The sequence below is a fragment of the Pogona vitticeps genome, chromosome 2 (genome assembly GCF_051106095.1).
Source record: "Pogona vitticeps strain Pit_001003342236 chromosome 2, PviZW2.1, whole genome shotgun sequence".
NCBI classification, from domain to species: Eukaryota; Metazoa; Chordata; class Lepidosauria; order Squamata; family Agamidae; genus Pogona; species Pogona vitticeps.
Genome location: NC_135784.1, coordinates 197,246,723 through 197,269,875, shown reverse-complemented (window position 1 = coordinate 197,269,875; position 23,153 = coordinate 197,246,723). Strand labels below are relative to the sequence as shown.

Here is a 23,153-nt window from a genome sequence, read left to right as displayed (position 1 = left end):
ATTCTCAGATAGGCCACATCTGTATCAGAGAATTAACAGCCATCGGCCCCTTATTGAGAGAGTACTCCCGAATCAGCGGTCCGTGTCAGTTACATGTAGCTTCTTCTTGAATTGGGGATCAATTCTGGAAATACTTAAATGCTTATTGTAAAGGCACTTGGAAAGAAGCTTCTCATAGCTGCCACTGCTGTGGGTGTCAACGCAGGGCTTAACTGACAGGTATTGTAGCCACCACCAGAACCAAGCCTTTCAGTCTGCTACAGTGACATGATTTACCCACAGAGCTTCCGTGGCTCTTCGTGGCACACTTGGGCAAGCAGCTTCTTTAAACAGAGTGCTGCTGCTCAGCAAAGGAGGGGTAGAGAAATATCTTAGCCTCCAGATGATGATGATGATGATGATGATGATGATGATGATGATGATGCCAAAAAGAAGCTGCAGTCAAGCTAGGTTTTATGCCTGCTAAAATGCCACACCCCTCATTGCTGGACAAATATTCCTGTTGACAATGCCTTGCAATTTTAGATCCTAGGTCCCAGTTCAACTGCCAATAGCATCAGTGCTGCCTACAATCAGCAGAAATCAATGGCTCTTGGAGTACAAGGTAAGCCAGCAAGAGATGCTCTGCAAAAGGGCACATGATACCATGATTACATCCAATTTTTATGTACAGAGATATGCTGGAATTTAAGCTTGACAGGAAGTAGATTCCTCTAGTCCCAAATGATACAGAGAAAGCTATTCCTGGTTGTGCAGTGTGGAGGGGAAACACATTCTGTACGTGGTCAGAGGTATGGTTCTTTCTTTGTTTCAAGACTGTGCTCTGGCACTGAAAGCATAATTCTGCAACCTTGTGAGCTCTGGCTTAATATTAAGTTCTGATGTATACCTAAACTGAACATATATTTTTAAGTGGATTGTTACGCATTATTGTTCTGAGTGTATTTTTAGTATCACTTTTGTTTACAATTTCTCAGAGTGGTATCTGTTTGATCCTCTTTAGTATTTATATACTCACTGTAGTTAGCTTTAAATATTGTCTTTTAATGATGGAAGCCACCTTGGGTGCTTTTTAAGGAGAAAGGCAGGGTAAAAATTAAAATAAAACAAATAAATGGAGCATGTCGCTAGCAAAGCCCCAAAAATCAGTTCTGCCAATTTTGGTAGCAGTGGGGTAAAAATAAGAGATTCTCAATTTTAGACGGTTAATGAAAATACTGTAAGTATATTTCTGTGTTGACAAAAATCAAGAAAAGGGAGAGAGAATGGTAAAATATTGTGGCATCCACAAAAGTTCACACTAAAATATATCTCATTGTCTTAAATGTGCTGCAACGTTTTGCCTTTTTCCCTTTCTCCTTTATTTTTGCCAACATGCTAATACTGTTACTTCTTTGGAGGCATCTTCATAATAATTAACAGTGTGAAAACTCAGAAACTAGTTTCCCAGTCGTTTGTTTCTCATGTTCTCTTTTTTCACCACAGTGAAGTTTTGGTAGCTTGGTATGTTTTTACTTTATTTTCCCTTTGATATAAGATTGTGCTTATGTATCTTTTTCCTATTGCTTACTTACCATTCATTATCTCCACTCTTATTGATAACATTAGGATTTTGTTTCATGTAATTTCTTTTTCCTTTCTCAGATCCAGAGTTATTTATGCCTCCCAAACTCAACAAAAGCATGCAGTGGAAGCTGAACATTCTTCAGTAATACCAACAACATCATTGCTCACAGACTGAGGATCTGTATTTAAACAACTGTTTTCTCTGTTGAAGTATATATTACTCTCCAGGTCATGCAATTTGACTGATCATGTGTCCTAAAAGACATGGACAGGACAAAATTGATGCAGAATAACTTTGCTCTCTATGTCTGGTTTATAACCTCTCTCAGTTTCTTCTCCCTACCACACTCTAGTATGTCACAGAAAACTAGAAACAACTCTTTAAGCATAGCCATCATAGATCAGACAAGCAACTTGAGTTACTTCTTGGCTTCTTTCACTGTGATGCCTTGAAACCTTATAAACTTGAGTTGTTTTCTGGAGGTCTAATATAAATGATCTTTAAAAATGTTTAAAGCAGAGCAAAGATGACCTACTTTTTCCTGCACAGCTCAGGAAGTAATACTGGACATTCTTGTTTGAGTGTTAAAAACAAATCCTTCACTGCCCTGGACCTGTCATTTTGAACATCTCAAGTTCAGTCCTCATTGGTACATACACAACTGAAAGGTTTCAACTGAATATATTATTATGGATTTTCGGACATTAACTTTGAAACACCATGGTTTCACAAAGTGAATACTGACGAGAACTTTCTGTTTCGCAAAATTCAAGAGGGTAGTGGGAGAGGTAATAAAATTTTTTAACTTCTTTATATCTCTTTGGTGTCATTTCTGTTCTCTTGTAACCCATGTGTGCTCAGAATCACTTCATATTTGAAAACTTGTTTATTATTTTCTGAAAAAATTGTTTCCAATATGGGATCATAATCCTTACACTATGCATTTGGAGGATATTTAGGTGTATTGATCATTGCCCAATAATCCATGTGTTTACATCCTTACCTATGTCTGTATGCATATAACACAATACACAAGGTTGTAGCATCCCGGCCACATTTTGTTTTAAAAAGGTTAGAGGAAAGTTACAGACCGTATTTAGTGTTCTCTCAGTTTGAATTTATTTTTAAGTTAATTCTAAGGCCATTCTTGAATGCAATGTCATGCTTAAATCTACGTGAGTAGATATGTGGCACACATAGTAGGAGTTTTTGGCATTTACAGATAGAGGTTTGAGGCCAGCAGACCTGGTTATGTTGTAAGGCAAGAATTACCGCATTTTTTGTTCCATAAGACGCACCTTTCCATAAGACGCACCAATTTTTTAGGAGAAGAAAACAGGAAAATATAATCTGTTTTCTTCACTCCATAAGACGCACAGACTTTCCACCCCCGTTTTGTGGGAAAAAGTGCGTCTTATGGTGCGAAAAATACGGTATACTTTTCCCTGCCATGCAGTTGTCTGAGCTCAGAGTTAACAGACAAGACACAAAACTGCAACAAAGCATACAACAGAATGTTATTTGCTGGAATATGCAGTCGTGCCACACTGCCCCATGTTTTGGATTTCCCTTGTGGTATGCTTTGCCCAAAAAGTAGGGAGGGAAGAGTAAGCTCAACAAATAAATAAATAAATAAATAAATAAATAAATAAATAAATAAATAAATAAATAAATAAATCTTCTTGCTCCTTCGGTCATCAAAAGAAGCAGGGCACAGAAGTGAATGGCTGCTTAAAAAGAGGGCTGCCATATTTCCTGAACGCAGCGGGTGGGGGCATTCAGAGCCAGTCTGCAGAACTTCTTGCCTTTTTCCATGACTAGCAAAAGCAGAATAAATGATTGATTGATTTCATACGGCATAGCAGAATACAGCATTATCACGACTTCGCAAAGACAATATAAAACATGTATAAAATATAAAACATCAAAAGAATAAATTCTGTGAGATTTTAAAAACATGCAATACAAATAGTAAATAATTAGTGAAATAAATGATATATGAGCAGTTGCTAGAGTGACTAAGCCTAAGGCTGGATATCAAATGAATGAATCAATCAATCAATCAATCAATCAATTAATGATACACACTGACTATGCAAGTTTGTGTATCTTATACATGCCACAGGATTGGGTTGGCCTGGATTTTGGCACATAAAGGTTTCTTAAAAGGTTTAGTCTCTATTTAAATTGTATTCTGTATTTTAACCATGATATGTGTCTGTAAGTTCAGAATAATGGATTCATACTTGAGCCTGAAAATTAATTATCCTTATGTACCCTTCTGTTTTTTTATAGGAAAAAATTCAGACGTGTCTAATTATGCAGTGTATTTGCTTCATTGCTGCCAAAAACATTTCTTTTTTGTAGATGTGTACAAATGTAGACTACTTGGTTGCCATTCAGTGAAGGAGATAATCGAAAGATGTTCGTTGTTTACACATATCCAAAGTCAGAATAGCTGTGAGGATGCCCAGCCTCCAATAGGGAAGGAAGAAGAATGCATCAGTTCTTAAAAGAGAAAGATTTTAGTGTTTTAGGACTAATAAAACATTTAGTTTTAAAAAGGAACTCAGATAGAAAGTACTGGGTAAGATCCTTGACAGAGATTGTGACAGCGGGACACAGCAGTGGACTCATGTGGCCCGATTTTGTAGTAGGCAGCATCATACTTTTGATTTACATCTTGCTCAAAGAAAGGCTCAGCAAGCAAGGAAATGTTTCCAAAAAACACAGCAAAATGTTATGCACTGGTCAAACACGATGGGTCATTTTCTTTAAAAATCAACAGTGCTTAAATTCTAACATAGTGCACCATAAAGCACTGAAGATTTCAAGAGGAACAAAACACATACATGTGTTCATAATATGGCACTGGTATACCAGTGGGAAGTTGTCACTTATTACTAGCATCATCACAACCACCAGCAATCTGATACCCATGACATTTTCACCCCCATGTATTTTTGGAATTAAAGATTTCTGATTACATCAGACTTGTACTGTAGAGCACATTTGGGCTACACTACAGCTCAGAATTAAAGCTATACCCTAACATAACCTGAATGTTAAAACTAGTGTTTCCCCAAATGCCAAGAACTGGGATACAACTTAGGGTTTTCCGAGTTACAACTGGAGATTCTTCACTCTTGTAATAAAGAAAATATGAACCTTTTACCTGGTCCAGTGCAGGGAGCAGGCATTCCCTTTGATACTGTGAGACAGTCTAGTTCAGGCTTGTCCAACCTGCGGCCCGAGGGCCGTATGCGGCCCAGGTCAGCTCATAATGTGGCCCAGTGCAATTTTTTTATTTTTAAACAAATTCCAAAGTTTCAAGTTACACTGCCGGCGCTTGTGGCCAGAATGTGGCCGGGGGATGTCACAACAGCAGAGGGGGAGAGAGGGAAGGAGTGGGAGGGGAGGGGAGAGGGGGGCTGCGTGACTGCATTGCGCCATCCCCATAAATAGGTGGACCCCCTCCCGGCCTCATACAGCCACCGGAGTCGAAGCTGGCAGCCTTTGCTGTCTGAGATCGCAGCTGTCAGTAAGCGCGCTTGGAGCGGGGCTGCAGAGGGCGGCTAGGGCTGCCCCCCCCTGCAGCCCAAACCAAATTTATGTGCGGCCCAAACCAAATTTTCATCTTCTAATGTGGCCCAGGGAAGGTGAAAGGTTGGACACCCCTGGTCTAGTTAATGTTGCCCCCTGGCCTCTTTGTCTTTGACAGATCATGCCTCAAAATGGAACAATGCTTTTGGGATTTCTTCTTTTGAAGTGGAATAAGATTGCTGCCCATTGCAGTTTTTAAGGTGGAAAAGAGAAAGGCATCCCTGGAGGAAGTAAAGCTAAACAAAGACACCTGTCATTTTATGCGTGAAAAGGCTTATTTAATTGATCAAAAGTGACTTTAATTTGGCTGCCGCCGTCTAACTTTGCTGCATGGGAAGGAAGTAACCCCCCCCTTTTTACTCCTTTCTGCTGATTCTACCTCAGGTAATTGCAAAAACAACAGAGGTAGCTCTTTAAGAATAGATTCATTATAGTAAAGTATTTTGTAGATGGTACATCAATCCTTATTTAAGATATATTTATATTTAAGGAAAAGACCAGAAATTTTGGAATCCCTAGCAAAGATCTCTAGTTTGTCCCCACTTCACCCTGAAAGTAGTTAATTCGGGGTCTCTATCCTTCCCCACACCTTGATTCTCTCTTTTTTTAATAAAACAGACAGGCAGCCTCATAGTGCTCGTACGTACTGAAGTCCTCATAAGTGAGACTAAGAGCATAGTCCTATACAGTATTTGTTAACTCACAAATTTTTCCTAAGCGATTTAATCAAAACTTACTCCCTGGAAACTACTTGAAAGATACAATCTATAAAGTCTGTCTTACCTGTGGACACAATTATCCTGCCTTATGTCTGATACCTCACTAACACTCTGCAGTTACTACTATAAGCTTTTAATGAAGGCACTACAGAAAATCTTGTCGGCCCTTACAGGCCAACCATCATTCTCATGCGCAATGCTGGAAAAGGGGGTGTGTGATTTTCAAACTAACTTGGATCCCACTGAGAAGGTAGCAAGTATGGAACAGATTAATATTGTGAGGTCAGGAATGTTTCCTGGAAATGTTAAAGGAGACTCTTCTTCATATTCTCTCCTGTGAGGCCAAAGTTTCTGGAAAGCCTCAAGGGATGCACTAATAGAGTCTCCAGTTCATATGGAGGTAATTCCTTTCGGGGGGGGGGGGCTGATGAAATGGGACTATCAGTTAGATACATTCTATTCAGCTCTTTCTGGAAATGGCCAACAAAACCTTTGATCATGGCACAGCCTCCACATAACAAAATGTTGCTCATCAGGTTCTTTTTGAGGGTGACATCACACTTATTGAGAGAAGTCAGTCAGGAGAGGAAACCCCAGCTGTTGTGAATTTATCATTGATAGCTTGAAGAGCATTTCAGTACACATGAATCCATTTGCCAAGGGTGATTGTTTGCTCATCAGGAAGCCCATATTCAATCTCATGTTTCCTGGGAGATGCAGCTCAATCCTGCCAATAGTCCAGTGAAGTGAAGAATAATTCTGTTTGATATCATCCAAGATGCTCCAGTGTTTTTCTGTGAATAGTTTCCCAGAATAATTTAATAGCTTCATTAGATACCAAGTGACATTCAATCCAGCATAATCTACCTTTTCAGTAATTATTGGCATAATATAGTCTTCGTAAACAGAAACCACATATGAGATGCCACAACCACTCTCCATAACAAGACTTGATGCCTTTCCATAAGAATACAATGACAAGTTAGATTGGTAAATAACATGCATGGCAGGTTTGTTGAACAGTTCAAAGAGCATTGCTCTGTTGGTGGTAGGACTTGGGATACTGCAACTGCATGCTCCTAAAGCTGAATGTTTTTTAGAAGCTGCCACAATGGTTCCTGGGGATTGCGGTTCTTCAGAAAGTAGCCTCTATAGAGCATAAAGGACCGCAAAATGATTCCCACATCCACCATGCCCAGAAGGGCCCAGTCCCTGCTGCTTGATCTCATTATGGCCGAAGTGTTAACTAACCAGTATGATTTGGGCCCTTCTAGACACAGAAAACACTAGAAGTCATAGTTTCATTGCCCATTAGGCTCCATCGAGGGTACCACCCAAAGAACAGTGACTCCCAGAAAACACCATGGCACCTTTCTTTTCCGCCCATTAAAACCAGAAACAAAGTTTGGAGAAGGCAGCCAATGGTTGGGGTCAGAAAGTCAAAGAGACATAACCCAAAAGCCCTTCTCTGGGGGAAGGTTGTGACCTCTAGAGGGCTGCAGATTTGTGTTTGTGGGCTGCAAGTCCCAAAATTCTGCCTGGGGGATGACTGGATAATTCTGGTGGTAGCATTTTAAAAACACAGGCGAACACACCCTAGCCGTGACATGTTATTGTTCAAATGCATAACCTATACTCTGGACAAGAGACTATGGTTAGGACAAAACAGGAAGAAACAGAATGGTTTCCAAAACAGCAAACGTGTCACACAAAGATGCTTTTTATTTACTGTACTACAAGAGATCTTATTTCAGAAATTATATTGTAACTTATGTGGCATCTCCACATCCAGCAAAGTAGGTGCAGTGTTTGAAATGGTATTCTGGCAGAATCTCTAAATGAGCTATATCCTTGCACATTATATCCACAATAGCTCCTTTGAAAGATATAGAAACAGAATTGAGATTCAAACTTTAAACGTAGAAAGACTGTCCTGAATGGGTACATGAACTTGCATTTGATATTATAATTTGAATATTTATACATTCTTTGGATACATTCAAATAACATATATTTTGTACCCTCTAACATCTTAAATCCTACTTTGGAAATGGGTCCAACGTTTCACACATGAAATGCCTCCTTTTAGATGGTCCCCAAGTTGAAAAATGGCTTCTTTATCCTCCTCCATTTTTTCAACTTGGGGACCATCTAAAATTAAGCATTTCATGTTTGAAACTTTGGACCCATTGGATGAGGACCCATCCTCGTCTATTTAGGACAAATGGATGAGGACCAGCTGCAAAAGATCAGGTAGAGCCCACTGTAGAAAACATTCAGCTAGAATATTTTTCTCATGCCATTCTTAAACCACCATCAGCAAATAATAATAATAATAATAATAATAATATTAAATAATATTAAAATGTTTTGTTGCATTTAATAAAATAGCACAATATGGTTTACATAGGAACATTTTTTAAACCAACAGTCAGTAAAATGGTCGTGAAGGGATTAGGACCAAGATGCCCCACATTATTTTGGCCAATGTTCTTTTAGATGTTCTTTTAACTGAGGGATGGTTGGTTGCTGCTGATTGCAAACATGACACTTCAGAGGCAGTTTCAGGAGTTGAGCCACATTCCTGTCTACAGTTACTCCTCCTTTCTTCTTCACCATCTTAATCACATCTGAATGGGAATGAAAGGAGGATTACAAACATAATGTTTCTGAGATGACAGGCTCAGCTACATCTATGCTGTTAAAGGCTATGAAATATGTGCTTACCGAGTCTAGACTTTACATCACCATGCAGAAGAACAGTTAAGATTAAGTCTCTTGCACAGTGTTTCTGCTTACCAAAAATATTTGCTTCTACCTATGCTAATCTATAAAATAATATATACATATGCGCAGTACCTGTTTCCTCACATTCTTGCACTGCTACCCAGTTGTGCAACATTAAAACTATAGTTTTCTTCTAAATGAAAAATAAAGGAACACATAATTCTTACCAGAAATCTGAATCAATCAATCAATTAATTTTTGGCATAGAAAGAATAACCCGCCCTTCAGTAGGTCTCTACTATTATCTCTATGAGTCACTATTCTAGGGATACCTGTGCCTAGGAGAAGCCATGCCCAAAACTTCAAATTGTGCAGAGATATAAAAGGTTTAAGATTGGTGGGGGAGGATTTGCCCCACAGTAGCATAGTCTGTAGGGCTTTCTCAGTGCTAACACCCTGACTCCCACAACAGTCAGCTACCCTCCATAATCTTGCACTCTGGCATCAGTTAAAAGAAGGGCTTTCAGAATAAAATCAATTTTTTTTATTTGTCTGGTTTTAAGATGTCTTAATTTTAGATATCTGTAGTGCAGTTTCAGCAATTTTGTCTAGGTGGCAGCAAGCTCTTCTTCTATTCTACCTGTGTAACCAATGCCTATTACAGTATTCCAAAAAGTGATCGAAGCAAACTCCAGTGTAATGTCTTGCAGCCAAGGGGTGGTGGAATGTCTCATAAGGATGTCTCTGCACCATAAGTTCTTATCTACCCTAAAACTGTGGATTCATCTGAGTGTGTCATAGAGTTTTAATAGTTCTTAGCACTCTCATCAAACTATAACTCTCAGGATAATTTGGGAAAAATTCAGGGAATTAAAGTGGCTATGTCTCTCATTCCAATGACTGCACAAATATCAAAAGGGCCACCCAGGAATCAACTTTCTCTCCAACTAGGGTGGGGAACATTTGGCCTTCAGCTCCTACCACTCTTGCTGATGAAAGGTATTGCCTGCAATTCCCAAGGTCCATGCTTCTGCTCTAGAATAATCCTAAGAAACACATCGAACTAGACATGACAGCAACAGCCATTTTTTATTATGTCTGACTGGCCTGGCTGTAAGTAAAATGAAAGGGGCATGTGTCTTCTTAAGAGGCAAGTCAGGACAGGTGTGGAAGGCTATACCATTTCTTAGCTCACTGTCTCGTTACTATTTTCTTCATTACTAGTGCTTGGGAGAAGATTGTCTAAAGTGACATTCTGCAGGGGATGATTAAATTCCCTCATCTTCATGCATTTTCTTGATACTAAAACCAGACTTGCACCTCTATCTCACTTGCTTCAAAGGTGAATGGTATAGACTTCTGCTTAAAGAAACAAGGACTTGGTCATCACAGCCATGTTGACCCTAAGTTATGTGGAGATACACCGAATTACAAGCAAACAAACATGCAAAACCTCGAAGAGATGACCCAAATTATTACCTTTGGAGTCTATGAAATATTTGGTTGTAAACGAATTCCAGTGCTTCTTGGTTTTGAGACACTCAGAATCAAAATCCTGGCTGATGACATGAAGATGTAGGTGGCTGAGAAAAACAAAAATAAAAGAGAACAAAGGCCCCTTGTCTGGCTACACAGCTCAATGAGTTGCTTAGTAGGTCCCCACTATGACTCTTAAAGAGGAGAACTGGCCTGAGTGGCCTTGGGCAAGCTACACAGCCCCAGAACATCTCCAGAAAAAGGGACTGATAAACCACACAGGCTGAGTATTCTAGACCTGGAGAACTTTGTAAAGGGGTTACCATGCAATTATTATTTACGGTTCTACTACAGTAATACAAAGCACCATTCATCTGATGGATCCCTTGCAGCCTTCACAATGTCACTGGACTGCAGCTCCCAGCATCCCAAACAATGGCCAAAGGCTAGGAACACTGAAAATTTACCAACCCTCTAGAAAAGAATGAACTACAAACATTAGAAGTTGCTCTTTCCTTCTCACAACAAGCATTACACAAATGGTGAAAGGCATTCTTTCTACAGGGCATCTGCCAGTCACACAAATCAGATTTATATAGCAGTAGCCTCTTTGACAGCACAATTGTCACTTACCTCATACTGGGGATTGCATGGTAGCCCAGCCTGAAGCGCAACCTGTCTCTCTCAGAGCACTGCTGGATTATCTTTTCTCCAACCGCCTGCATGTGTTCCAGCAGTTCCAGGTGTTTTGGAGTTACAGCACTCAGAGTTGGGATCGATTCCCATGGCAACACTAACCAGTGATAGCGAGCCTTTGGAAACTTGTCCTTTATAACTACAGCCCTTTCATCCTTGTAAATCTAGCAGAGAAACCAACACATGCATGTTTAAACTACAATCTAATAACAATTTTATTGTCATGGAATATTTATTGTCACACATACATAAAGCACCAGCCTGAACCAAGGTAAACATGAAACCCTTACCTGCAAATCCGGGTTTTTCATGGAAACCTTCAGACCTTGATTCCAGTGTGTCAAACGCTCCTAAGATACAAAGAAAAGTTTCTAACACAAGCAGCTATATCGAAATCAATGTAAATGAATTCAGTAAGATACACTTCTTATTGCTTCAAGGCTGTAGCCTAAAAAGGCTCAGTCACATTGCAAGAATACTTAGAATCAATGTTCTCTCTAATTTTCGGCCCTGCAAGGCAGATCAGTGCCCTTCATGCTCACGGCTCCAGTCATGACTGGAATCTAGGAGGCAGAAACACTAGCTGTGGGTGTGTGCACCTGATGCAGGACTGCATACACCTCGCACAGCACTGCACAACCATGCAGCTTAGAGGGAACATTGTTTAAAATTCAGGAGCCATAAAGGATTCTGAATACTAGTTGAAAATATACATAAACCCAGCCTGATTGTAACTCAGAAGCCACTACTGAGAACAACAGTCATAGGATATATAGTTCAATATGCAGCATCTCACTAAGGGCTTGAAGTAATTTGCATGCCACCTGGCTCTCATCAGTGATGCAACTCAGAAATGCAACATCCACCAGTGAGCTCTTCTCTCGCCTCCCATATCCAGCTGCCAACAACCATGCACCCTTTTTCTATAAGCACTCCTCACAGGCTCCCAAAGTAAGAACATTTAAAGTGTGTCTGTATTACAAAGGTATCAACACTGCAGCTGTATCTAATTCACCCCTCCCATTGAAAGGATTATAATGAGAAGACAAGATTTCCTGAAAAAGTCAGTAATGCAAAAGTTGAAGGCAGTAGGACAAGAGCAAGACTGTACATGAGATCAAATGATCCACTAAAACTAGCCATGGCTTTTAGTTTGCAAGACCTCAGGAGGAATGTTAACGACACGTCCTTTCAAAAGTCACTTGATTTGTAATGTTGGCGTACGTTGGAAGCAAGCTGATGGCACATAATAACTATTACCACCACCACGACCACATTAAGAGCAGAATGGGGAGCAGAATGCTCCCTCCTACAGCCTTCTGCCTATCCTCAAAATCGACTGCTACGGTGGGAGAGTGAGGGACTCTCCCAACTGGAACTGGACAAATGGGCAAATAGGAGAAGAGAAAGGAGCCCCACGAGGTCAGTGGAACTCTCCTGAAATGGTGTTAGATGTTACCTTATGCCAGTTTAAATGGAGCAGTATCATTCAGAACACAACTTCTACAGAAGCCACCTCCTGATACTCCAATGCCTATTATCCCCAACATTGCATGGGCTTACCTTTTCGCTTGAAGAAGTTTCACATGATGAAACAGAATTATTGACGTCACTTAACTTGTAACCTGAACCATCGTCTTGTTGCTCCGTTTTAGCACGTTTTCCTGAGATACTTTCCACACTGCTGTTCTCAGGCTGATTTTGTGGCCTTTTTTCACCTCTGGTTTCTGCTGCTTCCTTACCAGCACATGATCCCATTTCCTCTAGGAATTGCACAGTGTATGGGTATAGCTTATTGACAACATAGAGAACTTGTCCTGGCTTCAGCTTAATTTCTTGGTCCTTGCCGATGTCCACTAGGTCAACACTAGTTGGGTTGACTCCTATCTTTAAAGCAAAAGAAATCTGCATCATTAGCGTTAGTCACCATACCAAAAACTGATATACCCTGAAAGCCAGCATCCTTGGAAAGACAGCTGTGGTACTTATTTATCAAAACAGCCCCAATCAATATGAATTTATTTTAGCAGTGAACTTCCAAAGAAACAGGATGTACAGCATTACAAGTCCACTCTCCAAAACAAGGTCTAGCTATGCCAGGATAAAACTGCAACAGGAATATTGGTTTAGATCGTTAGATAACTAATTTAAGGACACTCACAGAAGTTTACACTTACAGAAGTTATCAATTTCTTCTTCTCATCAGCAGTCACTTATACTTTCTAACAAAGATTAATTAATTAGGAAACTCTCTCCTGAACAATGCAGTTTGAATACACAAGACTGCAGGAGTAGAGGAGAATCACTCCAGCTTACCCAGACCTTCATCCGACATTGGGCAATTTGCCTCTCCTACAGCTCCACAAATTACCATATACAGATCTTATCTACTTCCAAGAAAAGTGGAGGAAGTCTGCTTATTTAGCTGTACCTGAAAGACTGCTGTAACTCTGGGTGAAAATTGTTAAAAATTAACAGGAGGAAGAGACTATTCTTGGGCCAGGCTGGCAAAGGAATAAACTGATTAAATACTCGGTCATCTATAAAGGCAGTAAAACATCAGGTAACAAAAAGAGTTCTAGCTGATGCAGTTCAGTCCAATTCAACTGAAGGCAATACTGTTGCCTGTCACTCCCATCAGAACACAAGACCAGTTCAGTATCAAGGCACACCCCACACAGAAGAAAAATATGTCTTGTGAAAGACATTAAGGTTTTCCCCGTCTCTGCATTCAAAGACTTCTACATCAAACTTTAGAGCACTCCCATTCTTCTGATCAAATTAAGCCGAACAGAAATTATCCTAGGATAAACCCCTTATAGTCCTCTTTCTTTTTAAGTCCGTGAAAATGAAAAAGAAGCAAAGCTTTCATTCCTCAAGGCCTCCTTCTTTCAGATCTTGTGATTGGTCTTGCTTATCTCAGTTGCCTAGGCAATGACCCAGTACAGCTGTGGGAATGGCAGAGAAATCTAATCTAACAACAACAACAACAACAACAACAACGAGACTACGCCTAGAACTAGGCAGGAGCAAAATTTACCAACATTACATTGGCTGCATTAGTTAGCTGGTAGATCTTTGACTGTGGCCAAGATTGTAAGTGAAAGTGATTTAATATATTTAAATAGGGATTATTTTGAATTTAGAAATAAAAATGTTAAGCTTCTGGCTAAAGCATCGCCCCCAAAGTAAGAGTAATATAGGAGTTATAAAAAAGAGAATGTGGATAAATGCAATAAAATGAAAGAAAAACTAGAAGCTTTTCAAAAAAAATTTTTTTAAACTATATACAAGTAAGAATCCTACAGTATAGCAAAGATTGAAAAAAAAGAAAATTTAAAAAGTATTAACAGATGTGGATAGAGAAACAATGGAGAGAATAATTACAGAGGAAGAGATAGAAGGTATAATAAATACGTTAAGGCTAAGGAAGACATCAGGCACAGACGAATTAGGCCCAGAGTATTATAAAACCTTCAAAAAAATTATTATCCCAAAATTAAAGGATATATACAATGGTATATTAAATAAAGAAGAAATTCCCCAAATCTGGAATGAATCATTAATAGTTTTAATTTTAACACCCAGTAAAAACCGGGTGAAAACTCTCAGAAGTACAAACTGGATTTCGAAGGGGCAGAGGAATTAGAGACCAAAATGGTAACATGCGCTGGATTATGGAGAAAGCCAGAGAGTTCCAGGAAAAAAAATATGCTTCTGCTTCATTGACTATGCAAAAGTCTTTGACTGTGGGGACCACAGAGAACTATGGCAAGTCCTTAAAGAAATGGGAGTGCCTGACCACCTTATCCATCTCCTGAGAATTCTATACGTGGGACAGGAAGCAACATTTGGAACTGGATATAGAACAACCGATTGGTTCAAATTGGGAAAGGAGTACGACAAGGCTGTATATTGTCTCCCTGCTTATTTAACTTATATGCAGAAAACATCATGCGAAAGGCAGGACTGGATGAATCCCAAACCGGAATTAAAGATTGCCAGAAGAAATATCAACAACCTCCGATATGCAGATGATACCAATCTGATGGCAGAAAGTGAGGAGGAATTAAACAACCTCTTAATGAAGGTGAAAGAGGAGAGCACAAAAAATAGTCTGAAGCTCAACATCAAAAAAACTAAGATCATGGCCACTGGTCCCATCACCTCCTGGCAAATAGAAGGGGAAGATATGGATGCAGTGACAGATTTTACTTTCTTGGGCTCCATGATCACTGCAGATGGTGACAGCAGCTATGAAATTAAAAGACACCTACCTCTTGGGAGGGAAGCAATGACAAACCTAGACAGCATATTAAAAAGCAGAGACATCACCTTGCCAACAAAGGTCCACATAGTCAAAGCTATGGTTTTTCCAGTAGCAATGTATGGAAGTGAGAGCTGGACCATAAAGAAGGCGGACCACCGAATAATTGATGCTTTTGAATTGTGGTGCTGGGAGAGACTCTTGAGAGTCCCCTGGACTGCAAGGAGATCAAACCTATCCTTTCTGAAGGAAATCAACCCTGAGTGCTCACTGGAAGGACAGATCCTGAAGCTGAGGCTCCAATACTTTGGCCATCTCATGAGAAGAGAAGACTCCCTGGAAAAGACTCTGATTTTGGGGAAGTGTGAAAGCAAGAGGAGAAGGGGACGACAGACGACAAGATGGTTGGACAGTGTCACCAAAGCTACCAACATGAATTTGACTCAACTCCAGGAGGCAGTGGAAGACAGGAGGCCCTGGTGTTCTCTGGTCCATGAGATCACAAAGAGTGGGACACAACTTAGTGACTAAACAACAAAAAAATCCTATAAATATGGAATCTTACAGGCCAATCTCACTGATAAATCAAGATACTAAAATATTCATAGCAATTTTAGCAGCAAGATTAAACAATTTCTTAGGGAAATATATTGTGGTTTAGGGTTTAGATTGTAATAGTGAATATTTTGTATTCTTGTATTTGTTTTCGAAATTTAAAAAAAGGAAATATATTGAGAAAGATCAAAACGGATTCATACAAGGTAGACAGATGTCAGACACAATGAGAAAGGTGCTTAATCTAATGCATGTGGCAAAAAAATCAAAATATAAGGCAGGAGTGGTATCCCTAGACATTTTCAAAGCTTTTGATTCGGTTGAATGGGATGCAGTAAAAATCTTGATTAAACAGACAGGATTTGGTACACACCTATGACAAATAATCCAAGAATTATATTCACAGAACTCTGCAAAAATAATAATAAATGATGGTATGACTGAATCAATATTCCTAGATCGAGGAACGAGACAAGGTTGCTCCTTATCTCCAATTCTATTTACACTGGTAATAAAAGTGCTGGCACAAATACAGTGGTGCCTCGCACAGCGAGGTTAATCTGTTCCGGATTAACCCTCGCTGTGTGAAAACATCGCTGAGCGGGACAGAAAAGCCTATTGGAACACATTAAACAGTGTTTGATGCGTTCCAAAAGGCTCCTTTACTCACCGTTCAGCGATGTTCCTCTATGGCCGGCAGCCATTTTCGCGCCCTCCCCTCACTTAACGAGGGCGCGAAAACGCTGCGCGCGGCCATTTTGCGGCTTCTGGCGGCCATTCGCTTACCGACCTTCGCTCTGCGATTTTCAGCCATAGGGGCTATCGGTATGTGATCACATTTGCGATTGTGAAAACGTCCTCATAGAGCGAATTCATCGCTCTATGGGGCGCTCGTTGTGCGAGGCACCACTGTAATCGGAAATGATAGTTAAATTAAAGTTGTAGATACCGGAGGAGGATAAAATAAATCTCTTTGCAGAGGATACCTTATTAATACCATGTTTCCGTTTATAACACGTCCCTGCTTATAAGATGCCTCCCCCAACTTTTCTAACCCCCAAATTAAGATAACTTATCTTTGAGGATTCAGCCCCTGGGCTCAGAACGGTCAGACATTTTGAGTCTATTTTGCTCCTAAGCACTGCCTACAGGCTCCACCTCCATCAAGGTATGTTCCAATTGGTTTGTTCAGCATCAGCTGATGTCAGTTCCATAGGGCTTATGATTAGAGGTGGTGAAGTCTCCTGACTGTAGGAAGCTAAGCCTCCTGACTGAAGGAAGCCTGTCTGCAGAGGCAAGGTATGTGCCATTTTGTTCTCTCCTCAGCTATCTCAGCTTACTTCTGTGTAAAAGACGCCCCTCAATTTTTAGTGTAATGATTTTAGGAAAAAGTAGTGTCTTACACATGGAAAAATATGGTAATTAAAAGATACATTGCAGAAAATCAGAACACATTTAAATTTATTTGAAAAAATAACCAGTTTGAACGTGAATTGGGAGAAATCCTAATGTATTTTATTAAATCTTTCTGAAGTGGATAAGAAGGAATTGAAAAAAAGAATTATAAGGAAGAATAGAGAGTGTAATTAAATACTTAGGAATTTATATTACATGGAATTTACAAGAAATAATTAAATTAAATATGGATAAATTGAAGAAAGAAATTAATGAACAGATAAATCAGTGTCAAAAATTACAATTGTCATGGTTTGGTAGAATAGCATTATATAAAATGAAGATTAACTTAACTTTGTATTTTGGATGCTCCCAATAAAGATTAGAGAAATATATTTGAAAGATTGGCAGAAGTTGAGAAATAATTATTACAATGGAAATAAGCAAACAAGGATCAATAAAAGATTATAGTATAGTAGGTGAAGGTGGCACAGGTGGGGAAAGTCCAATGTGCATTGTATGTAGTCACTGTTGAATTTATATTTTAGTTTTAATATTTTTTAAAAAAGGAAAGTGTTTCCATCTTCCCCAAGCATGGTACAAATCTTTCAGAAGGTGATGTCTCCTAATCATGACGGTAGCTTAGGAGATTTGCTCCTGACTTTGCCACTAAACAATCTGTACAACATTTGTTCAGCACTGAGAAATCCAGCAAACTAAAATCTGCATCCAGCAGAGCCAGCAAAGAAACTAAGGAAAGGCTAGAAGAGAACTGGGAATCACACTGGGATAAGCTATTAACGCAAAGCTGTCCAGGGCAGCACAGTATGAAGGAAAACAAAGAAGGCAATCTCAGCAGGGTACCTAAGCACAGCTGTTCCACCAGAAGGGCCACGGCAGAGACACAACTAATAGTAGTCTCACATTTCAGCTTCTCAGTTTTCAATATTGGCTTTCAGATATGTGAAAATGGAGGCTAAGGATGACAGATTCTGCAGATGTTCCTCTCACAACAAACTGCTGATTTCAAGCTGTTTCCTCTCATATGGTTTACTAGAACTTCACATGTATAATTCTACATGTGTATCAAGTAGCATAATCACAATGCCCTGCTCGTAACTCCATGCAAAGGCTAGCTATTGAAGAACACAAGTATTCTGTTTCCACTCAAATTGTACAAAGTGCAAAGCAGCATTCTGCAATACCTGTATGGGGAAGAAAAAACATACCTGTTTAACCTTGACATAACCTTTGTTGCAATCTGCTTTTAGCTGCACTGAAAAAATAATAATAGAGTATTAGGCCCCAAATAAGGCATTTTGTCACAAAGAGTAGCCAAGAATATATTGGTCAGCAGGTCACCGGGGTAGGGGAGGGGGGTTAGGTTATTCCAAAACAGTAAACATTTTGATGAGACATAACTACATTGAACTAATTTTAAAATTTCAAGCATCCACTAAGTTTTCCAGCCAGGAAAATCAAAATCTATTATACCATTCCAGAAAATATGCAACCAGAAAATTATCATGGAGATACAGCTATGTAGAATAAAATTGCCACTGCAAATGCAATCATGCTTTAAGAAAACATTTACTGCTATCTCACAGTAGCTACCTGTCCCTATTTACTAAAGACAGTCCTTATATTCTACTGCCTGTCATAGGAAGGCAGGTGGGCAAATAAGTAAGTAAGAATCTTTGTTCTGTCTTTGGAAAATGCCAAGCAAGCCTTCTCAAAATTGTGGTAGTGCACACACATATACTGTATGCTCTAGACCAGTGGTTCTTAACCTGGATGATATCTTTCAAAAAGGTTAAGAACCAGTGCTCTAGACATCTTCAGGTTTCTGCCACCACTCTCAATCTCTAGAAATTATATGCATGTAAATGAAAAGACCTAGGCTTCAAATCACAGCATATTTCAACACATTTATCCCACTATCCAGATAGTACATGTTGCTGATTATCTTGGAGTTGCAGCTATTGCACAAGGATAACCAGATTTATCATGATATTAAGAATTCAAACATACCTATATTTATAATTTAGATTGTCCTTTATAAGTCAGTCTACTACCACATCTGAATTCAAAGGAAAAACAAGGAACTACATAACACAGTCTTTAGTAATAAGTAAGGAAATGTTGGGGTTCAGGCAATGAGCAGGCTGATGGGCTTTGTGGTGATCACCAGATAATGGATAGCAAAGAGTATCTTAGCAATAGCTTAAAGAAGTCAGCCACACACACAGATGGATGTCTGCCAGCAGTACTCCTGGTAGGCGATTCAGCACGGAAGCAGAATGAGAAGTCGTCTGTCCCTCTGCAATGTTCTCTCTCTCTGCCACCAGGACACTGTCCTTTTATTAACATTACAAGGTCACAGGTACAGTGGGGTCTTGACTTGAGAACTTAATCCGTATTGGAAGGCGGTTCTCAAGTCAAAAAGTCTGTAAGTCAAGTCTCCATTGACCTACATTGCATTGAAAACCGATTAATCCCGTAACAGGCCGTTTTTGTTCCATTTTGGTTTTTTTCTGCTCTGTAAGTCAAATCTCAGGCTGCAAGTCAAACCTAAATTTTGCAGCCAGAGAGGTCTGTAACTCAAAAAGTCTGTAAGTCAAGCTGTCTGTAAGTCAAGGGTCCACTGTAGTGACAGCATTACAGATAGTAGACAGAGTCCGGATAGGGCAATGGTTACATTAGGGTTGGTCTGGAGAAAGGCAATCAATCAAGCCCTCTGATTGGCCTAAGGAAAGGCCTCTATAGCAAGCTCTCTATGATAATGAGAAGGAGGGAGAATGATGGCAGCTCCTTCCCTCAGAAGCAGCCACAGGATGCTAGGAGAGTTTTCCCTCACTAGAACACCCATGTGGCTTAGCAACCTTAGGAATGGTACCCCCCCCCAAGGAAATAGTGAAAACCCAAGCCTCTACAGCCAAGAATCTGTAGAAGTCCAGATGTTGGACTCCAATTCCAGCAACATTTGGGCACCACAGATTCCCTAAATCTGCTTGAAAAGATTTTTTTAAGTAACAAGAGTGCTCCTGCTTTCAAAGAATGATACTATATTAGACTACTATTCTGTTACTGCATACATGACTGTGTTGAAACGCAATCCTCCATGATAAAACATATTTTAATTTATGCTTAATGCTTAATGTTGTGGTTATGTTTGACTTCTGTAAACTGCCCAGGGTAGTGGTTTGCTACCTGATGTGTGGTATAAATATAAAACAAACAAATAAACCAGCTGTAAAATGTATACAGAATTGCTGTAATTCAGGCAACAACCATGTATTATCTCTGTACAGCAGGTCAGAGGCTGTTTGCTTATAGTCACTGGCTAAGGTTAGTGTATCAATGTGCAACGTGGGGCACTCTAGCTGTTTTAGGACTACAACTCCCCAAATCCTTCAACACTGGCCACACTGTCTTCGGATGATGGGACTTAAAGACCATCAAACATCTGGAGGAACACAGCTGCCTACCCTGTTTTAGCAGGTTCGGTCTGAACTAGGCCTTTCCTGATTGAGCCTCTCAGCCACAAAACTACTATATCCTATTTGACATCAAAGCAATCATGATTCAATGCCAAATAAACACAAACAACAACTTACAATGCAATCCTAAACATAAATTCACTCAGAAATAACGCCTACTGAGTTTAATGGAATTTAACTCCTTTGCATGTTTAGGATTGCAGCCTTAATCTCTACTTTACCTTGTCTTCGTGAACACTTCTGGTCTGTTATCTCCGTTTCAGGGCCACGCCCTATCATCACCATTTCTAAGTGTGGTAGTTTAATGCGCCGACAGCTTCTATCTCTGCTTACTAGCCAGCAAACACGCATTGTGCTCCAGAGGGGAAGAAAAAATAGCTTTAATGAAATTAATTTAGGTTTAACTGAAGAAAATGACCCATAGGTTATTCAGAAAATCTGTCATTTTAATCCACAGCACTCACTGGATGTAGGTTTTAGCTTCATCTTTAAAAATCAATCCATGGATGTACAAATAAAGGGAAGAGGACCTAATGGGACACAAAAACTTTTGTGGTATCTATTGTAAGGTCCGAAAATAACTTTGTGATATCTTCAAATAGCATATGAACAAAAGCCTAGCAAGCTCACATTAGCTAGAAATATACAAGAAGTGATTAAACTTACGTATTTGAAGAATTTGTGAAAAATAAAATTATACAATTCTTCAGGTCGAGAAAGCATGAAATATGTTGACTGATGAAGCACTTACTTCTATACAAGCATCACAGAAGATAACCTGTAGAAGGATCACATTAACATTTACAGTATTATTTTAAGGCTATTTTCCAGCCCCAGGTTTGAAGTACTGTATGCCTAGAAGATTTTCAACCAGCTAACAGTTCAAGGTTGCTTTCATCTCCCTCCAACAGGAAAAGTAGGAGAACCTACTCTTCCACAAGGGGTATGAACCATATAACCTGTATATTTGGGTTTATGGTTGTTGAGGCTCTATGGTGGACCTCTTGCTATTAACTATGGGGGGCCACAGGTCTCATAACCAAAATATGCATTTCAAATTTACATGGGTATATAAAACACATACAAAAATATGGGTTTCTTAAATGGAATGGTCTTATGGATGTGCCTGCAATGATAGAAACTAAGTACAGTAGCTGTATTCTACTTGAAGTCTTAAACATGTTTTTGTAAACCCTCTCAGTTCAAAAGGGTTTATTCCTAGTGGATAGTGTGATGGATTAGGAGTCGGACTCTGGAGAACAGGGTTCAGAATCCCCACTTGGCCATGAAAACTCATGGGGGGGGAGTGGAACTGGTAAAATCACTCCTTAAATATCTCAATTATCTTGAAAGCCCTATTGGGGTTGCTGTAAATTGGTTCCACCTTGACAACACAGAACACACACAAACAAATTTAGGGGGAAATGTACCCATCTAGGTTATGATTCATATACACAGAACTCCTCCAAACTGCCTATGAACAGAAGCTTTTTCTGAATTGTGAAGTCGCATGCTATTTTCATTCATGGCATGCAAAACACAGAAAACTATTTTAGACTCGTTTGTGCAAAAGGCACTCTTTTTTCCACTTTATTATGAACCAGGGTGCAATTCGGCCTAGAACATCTTTTCACTTGCAGAAACTCATTCCCTTTCCCAAATAAGTAACAACTGCCAGGCCTTTCTTTTAGGAGACAAGAAGACTGACATACAGGTCCTTCGTTGTAATTCCTAACTTCTTAACACAGTTGGAAAAGCACATAATCTGCTTGAATAAGGAACGAGCGAGCTCTGCACCTGCAGTGTATTAAGGGCAAATAGCTCATGGTGGTCCCACGATAACCTTGCAGTATTCAAATCCCAAAAGATTCAAGTTCTGTTTCCTGATCCCGTGCACATCTACCAGAAAATAAATGCTTTAAAAACTGTAAATTTAACCGACGTAGCTTTCAATGAGCTTAAGATACAAAGCATGGCAGCAGGCTGCTACAGATAAGGAAACCGAAGCTGCAACCTGAAGATACTGTCACTCTCAACCAGGCTCGAAACCTAGCACTTCTGCTTAGAAGTCGTGCTTTCAGAAAACATAGGCTTACTCAAATGGTAGGTAGGAGGATGAAACCACCCCAGAGTAAAAAAACGTGTTTTCACTACAACAGCTGACACAGGGCCCTCTCACGACCCAATTTTCCACGCGCCCTTCTGTGGGCCCTCCCGCAAAACCCCCTTATTCTACCCCTCCTCACCCGCTCCTCCTCCTCCTCCTCCTTCCCTTCCCAGTCCACGTTTCCCTACGTTTCCGCTCACCTTCACGCGGCCATCAACGCCCACCTCCTCTAAACTTCCGCAACCAATCGCCGCTCGCTTTGCTCCGGCGAGACCAATCAAATCGATTCTTTTCATCTCCGCCTGACAACCGGCGCACCGCCCCTTGTAACCCATTCCGAGCCGCCCGGTCCGGAGCGAATTGGTCGCCTGAGGGCTTTTTGGTGGAACTGTGTTGGTAGGGTGTAAATTGCCTTGCTTCTTATTTAACTTCCTCAATAAAAACGTGTGAATAAGAAAAAAGTGTACGATTCTGGAATTTTGCACCAAATTTACTGAGGATTTGTCGTCGTTCGGGGTCATCTTGATATCTAATCAAAGGA

At 39.9% G+C, this 23,153-nt stretch overlaps 2 protein-coding genes and 1 pseudogene across 11 annotated transcripts in view; 1 reads left to right on the top strand and 2 right to left on the bottom strand.

Moving 5' to 3' along the window:
- The window catches only part of ELP1 (elongator acetyltransferase complex subunit 1), a 53,033-nt gene extending 50,653 nt beyond the window's left edge, over window positions 1-2,380 (top strand). Inside the window, exons 36-37 of one of the 2 annotated variants that reach the window (XM_072991889.2) lie at window positions 526-604; window positions 1,651-2,380. In XM_072991889.2, coding sequence (XP_072847990.2) covers window positions 526-604; window positions 1,651-1,712 — 141 coding nt within the window. In that variant the 3' untranslated portion in view covers window positions 1,713-2,380. Of the gene's footprint in view, window positions 1-525; window positions 605-1,644 lie in introns of both variants that reach the window. The other variant, XM_020808978.3, reaches the window with a different exon arrangement.
- A 3,586-nt stretch (window positions 2,381-5,966) lies between these two features.
- On the bottom strand, window positions 5,967-6,924 carry LOC110087349 (actin-like protein 7A; annotated as a pseudogene). Its single transcript, XR_013541347.1, has one exon. The product of XR_013541347.1 is annotated as an actin-like protein 7A (transcript).
- A 666-nt stretch (window positions 6,925-7,590) lies between these two features.
- Window positions 7,591-22,935, bottom strand: APTX (aprataxin). Of its 8 annotated transcripts, XM_072991890.2 has the most exons (10): window positions 22,752-22,789; window positions 21,172-21,283; window positions 20,970-21,035; window positions 20,727-20,860; window positions 18,235-18,281; window positions 12,352-12,675; window positions 11,079-11,138; window positions 10,726-10,952; window positions 10,096-10,199; window positions 7,591-8,519 (listed from the first exon to the last, which is right to left on the bottom strand). In XM_072991890.2, exons 4-10 carry the CDS (start codon window positions 20,854-20,856, stop codon window positions 8,365-8,367), a joined length of 1,047 nt encoding a protein of 348 aa, XP_072847991.2. In that variant the 5' UTR covers window positions 20,857-20,860; window positions 20,970-21,035; window positions 21,172-21,283; window positions 22,752-22,789; the 3' UTR covers window positions 7,591-8,364. The 8 variants fall into 8 exon arrangements, with proteins under 8 accessions (XP_072847991.2, XP_078240931.1, XP_078240929.1 ...); XM_078384805.1 differs by lacking the exons at window positions 20,970-21,035; window positions 22,752-22,789 and adding an exon at window positions 22,813-22,935 and having other exon boundaries at window positions 7,591-7,765; window positions 20,727-20,883; XM_078384803.1 differs by lacking the exons at window positions 20,970-21,035; window positions 22,752-22,789 and adding an exon at window positions 22,813-22,930 and having other exon boundaries at window positions 20,727-20,883.
- Between the last annotated feature and the right edge of the window lie 218 nt (window positions 22,936-23,153).

Coding starts and splice junctions, on each gene's coding strand:
- APTX (XM_078384803.1), bottom strand. CDS start 21,228: ATGCTTTCTCGACCTGAAGAATTGTATAATTTTATTTTTCACAAATTC. Junction 20,884..21,171: donor TTCACAAATTCTTCAAATAC/GTAAGTTTAATC, acceptor ATTTCATTAAAG/CTATTTTTTCTTCCCCTCTG. Junction 10,953..11,078: donor TGAAAAACCCGGATTTGCAG/GTAAGGGTTTCA, acceptor TTTCTCTGCTAG/ATTTACAAGGATGAAAGGGC.